Source organism: Nicotiana attenuata, unplaced genomic scaffold (genome assembly GCF_001879085.1).
Source record: "Nicotiana attenuata strain UT unplaced genomic scaffold, NIATTr2, whole genome shotgun sequence".
Taxonomy (NCBI): domain Eukaryota; kingdom Viridiplantae; phylum Streptophyta; class Magnoliopsida; order Solanales; family Solanaceae; genus Nicotiana; species Nicotiana attenuata.
The window spans coordinates 156005-160111 of NW_017671718.1; the positions used below are offsets into that span (position 1 = coordinate 156005).

The window sequence follows — 4107 nt, forward strand, 5'->3', positions numbered from 1 at the left end:
CCAGCAAAAAATAAATTTAGAGTATTGTGAGTGTGAATTCCACATTTCGCATAAACTTTGACACAGTTGTTCCCCAATATTCCCCAATAATTCACTACGTGGAATGAAAATTAAAATAGAATTTTGTATTTTCTATATTTCACATAAAATTCACTATGTGGAATGAAAATTAAAATAGAATTAGATATTTTCTATATTTCACATAAAATGAGACAGTTGGAGAAATCAGATCTATACAATTTCTATCTCCATTTCTCTAAAATATGAGTAATAAATAATACAGGCGGCTAGATCAAAAGATCAGCTTTGTTCTGAGCTTCATAAATCATAACAACCCATGTTAAAACCTAATAATTTGAGTTTTCCTTCTTTAAGAAAACCCTCAAAGGTAAATTACTAGATACGTACAACCTGAGAAAATTAAAAATCAATAACAAAAATATACACTTAATACTATAATGTTATAAATCTTTTCTTAAATCAACCACGACAACGCTAACATTATCAGTACTGTGCCTAGCCAAGGCCAATTTGGTCAAAAGAATTGATGCATCTGAACACAACTGGTCGGAGTTTTCTCCGTCACCGGTCACAGTGACATCATTTCCCGGCGAACCCTGTGGTGACGGTGGACTCCTTGACTGCAAGCACATACGAGCCACGCCGCAAGCGGTCTGGTTCGAGACAACGTCCCACAATCCATCGCTAGCTAATATCAAACACTCGTCTTCATCTGTTCGTTCTGTTATGGTCACTTCTGGTTCCGATATAACATATGGTTTCAGATAATTGTCACCAATTGCTCTTGACATAGCTAAAACTCCAAGAACCCTTGGTCCATCCCAATATATAACACGGCCACCAGCTTCTTGTATTCGATTCAATTCGTCTGGTCGATCAGGCTGCAATACAAACATTCACACTACTATAAGAGTGGCGACTCAATAAAATTAGTGGCATAAAATCAAATTTTATAAGCTTAGGAGAGAGATTGAATCTATGACTCACCTTATGATCGATGGAAAGAGGAATTGCAACGCCATTTCTGCAAAGGACAGCACGAGAATCACCGCAATTAGAGACGATGATCTTCTCAGGGGTAACCACTGCAACAACAGCAGTTGACCCAACGGCATCACACTGCGGAGTCTGAAGTTCGCACCTACAATTAGAGCTCGATCCACCTACAGCCCCACTCGAATAGTGGACAACTTCGTTATCCATTTGAGAGAAGCTCTTTGTCATCACCTCTTTCCACTGGGTTTCCCCTTTCTCCACCTCGTTTTTCACTATCTCGTGCATTCTATCTTTGCATTTCATAGCCACCTATAGAATAAATCAAACAAATTCAGCAAAACTACAAATAAAAGAGAGGGAATAGTTCAGAGTTCGATTTGCAAAAACATTTCTTACATGTGAACAGCCGTGCCCGTCATAAACACCATAGAAATGTAAATTGTTTGAATTTTCATTTTCTCCTTTGCAAAAGGAAGGGTGAGTTGCTACGGCATCTTCCATATCGCGTCGTCTTCCACATACAGAAGTTGTACCAAACTTAGACGGATTATTATCACCAGCAACAACCTCAACACCATCAACTTTAACCGACGAAACATCAGATTCCGACAGATCCAAAGGTTTAGCTTCAAATTCTTTCTCTGCTACCTTCTCCGTTACATTTAACGGAGGCGTCAATGAAATGGTTAAACTAGTTTCCAACTTCCGTCTCTTGCTTTGATCTACAACTTTCTCCACTTTGTGTCGTTTCGTTCCATTTTCCAACGGCGGAGCTAAACGGAACTGATGAATTTCCATACGACGTCGTCTTGCAGCTTCTGAACTTGGCTCAACTGGAGTTGTAGCTTCTGTTTCAGTTAAATTAACACCACAACACATCCCAGCCATTATATATTTCAAATTAATTTTTTTCTTATTACAATATTATGACAGAAGATTGAATGTATAAAAAGCTGAAAATTAATCAATGAAAAGAGATACGAGAAATCTTTGAGGAGTAGACAGGAGATAACCCATAAAAATGAAGCTTTAAGGTACAGAGGAAAGACATAATTATAGTGGGGCTAATTTCGGGCAGCTGCCCGTCACCGTCCAGGGCAGAGTTTGACACGTATAGTTGTTGTGACGTAAGATTCTGAATCGAAGACATAGATCTTGACCGTCCATTTGTTGACAGATTAAGACCACGTGTAGATCAGATTTTATAATAAAAGTTTACGTGGGCCAATGAAAGAACGACAACACAATTAGCTTGCTGTTCTGACACGCATGTGGTTCTTAGGACAAACACGCCGATTATTCGCCTTTTGCTCAAAAATATATTTTGCCTTTTTTTGTTAGAAATGTGAAACGTGGCACGATCGTAGAGTACAAGATTTGTGTTTGGTCTACACGCCTTTCTCGCGTTTGACTAACACCACCTTCTTTGGCGAAAGGTCAACTTTGGGAGTAAAAAACTTCTATAATTTGTGTATTACTACTTATGTTGGTTTTACTAATTTTTAATAAGGAATTATAACTCAAATGCATTTAATATCACTATGTTATGTGAGTACTTCCTCCCGTTTCTATTGTCAGGATTTTCATTTATGCCTTCTGAATTTTAGAACGATGATATTTTACTTTTAATTATATATTTTTTTACTATTGTGTTTTTTTTAATATTGTTGTAAGTTTGCTTTTCTTGATCCGAGGATTTATTGAAAATAGTTTCTCTATCTTCACAAGGTAAGGATAAGGTGTGCGTACATATTATTCTCCCCAAACACTATTTGTGGAATTATATTGAGTTTATTATTGTTGTTGTTAGTATGTCCAAAAAAGAATATCATCTTTCTATGTTCAAAAATAATTTAACATTAAAATACTCTTTGTATCCTTAATTAGGTGGCTTACCACCACACAAATATATTAGGCTAATTTAGACGATAAATTTAAAAAAAAATTATGTCACTTTTCTGCTCTGCATTTTAATCAAATGATGCTATATAAATTAGGACGGAAAAAGTACTATTCATATGTAACGTCTTGGGTTGATATTACGTTGTGAACTAGGAGTAATAAAATTGTTCACATTATTCAAATAAATTAAGAGCGCGTTTGGACATAAGAATTTTTTTACTTTTTTCCGAATTTTTTTTTATTTTTTTTCGAAATTATGTTTGGCCATAAAATTTTAAATTTTCACTTGAAGATGAATTTTGGAATTTTTCGAAAATTTGAAAAACTTCAAAAAGATATTTTTCAAAATTTTCACCCATACCACTCACAAAACTTCAAAAAATTATATTCACGTCCAAACAAAATTCTAACTTTCAAACATCATTTTCAGTTGAATTTTTTTTCTATATTTTTTTTAAAATTTTACAATTCTTATGTCCAAATGCCTACTAAGATACTCAGCCAAGGGAAGCGTGAGAAACACGAACAAAAAGCTTGCAAGTGGGAATAGAAGCTAATTGTTGGAATTAATTCTTTGGTATCACTCCAGTTGTGAAACACTAAAAGCGTCTACGTAACAAAACGGAGATATTAGGAAAGAGAGTGGGGACCACATTTGTCAAACATCAAGTTGACGCTTAGGACAGAATATCTGAAGTTTGATCATCCCAGAAAACACAACACGTGTCTCTATATGACGTGGAGATGAAGATGCTAAAAACTGTCTCGTCTTGCTATTTTACTCTCTACTCGACACGTTTGGTGCTTTCTTATTTAATTGTGCAAACCCCTCACCATTTTGGAAATGGCAAAAAGTGAACTGGGAGGATGTATCCGGGGGCGGTGACATGATTCTGCCCTCGGACACTATGACACTCAATATAAATTTATCATCTTTTTATATCGAGTAGAAGAAGTAAAAGCATTATATTAAAATAAGTATTTTAGCCATAAAAAAAACCAAATAGCATTATTAAGATAAAAAAACTACTTTTCTAATTAATTTTTATTTTGAATTTTAAATTTTGAATGAATTAGTTACACTACTTGAATTAATAAATATATATCTTATAATTATCAATAGAAAACGAACATACATAAAAATATTCTACACCTTAAATTGGGAAGTAGTTTATATATATATATATA

The 4107-nt window shown here is 34.6% G+C and overlaps 1 protein-coding gene across 1 annotated transcript; it reads right to left on the minus strand.

The window, feature by feature from the left end:
* Nucleotides 1–230: 230 nt before the first annotated feature.
* On the minus strand, nt 231–2049 carry LOC109209842 (protein phosphatase 2C 37-like). Its single transcript, XM_019373189.1, has 3 exons — nt 1414–2049; nt 1009–1326; nt 231–902 (listed from the first exon to the last, which is right to left on the minus strand). The coding sequence occupies exons 1-3, from the start codon at nt 1903–1905 to the stop codon at nt 462–464; spliced, it is 1251 nt and encodes a 416-aa protein (XP_019228734.1). The 5' UTR covers nt 1906–2049; the 3' UTR covers nt 231–461.
* Nucleotides 2050–4107: the final 2058 nt, after the last annotated feature.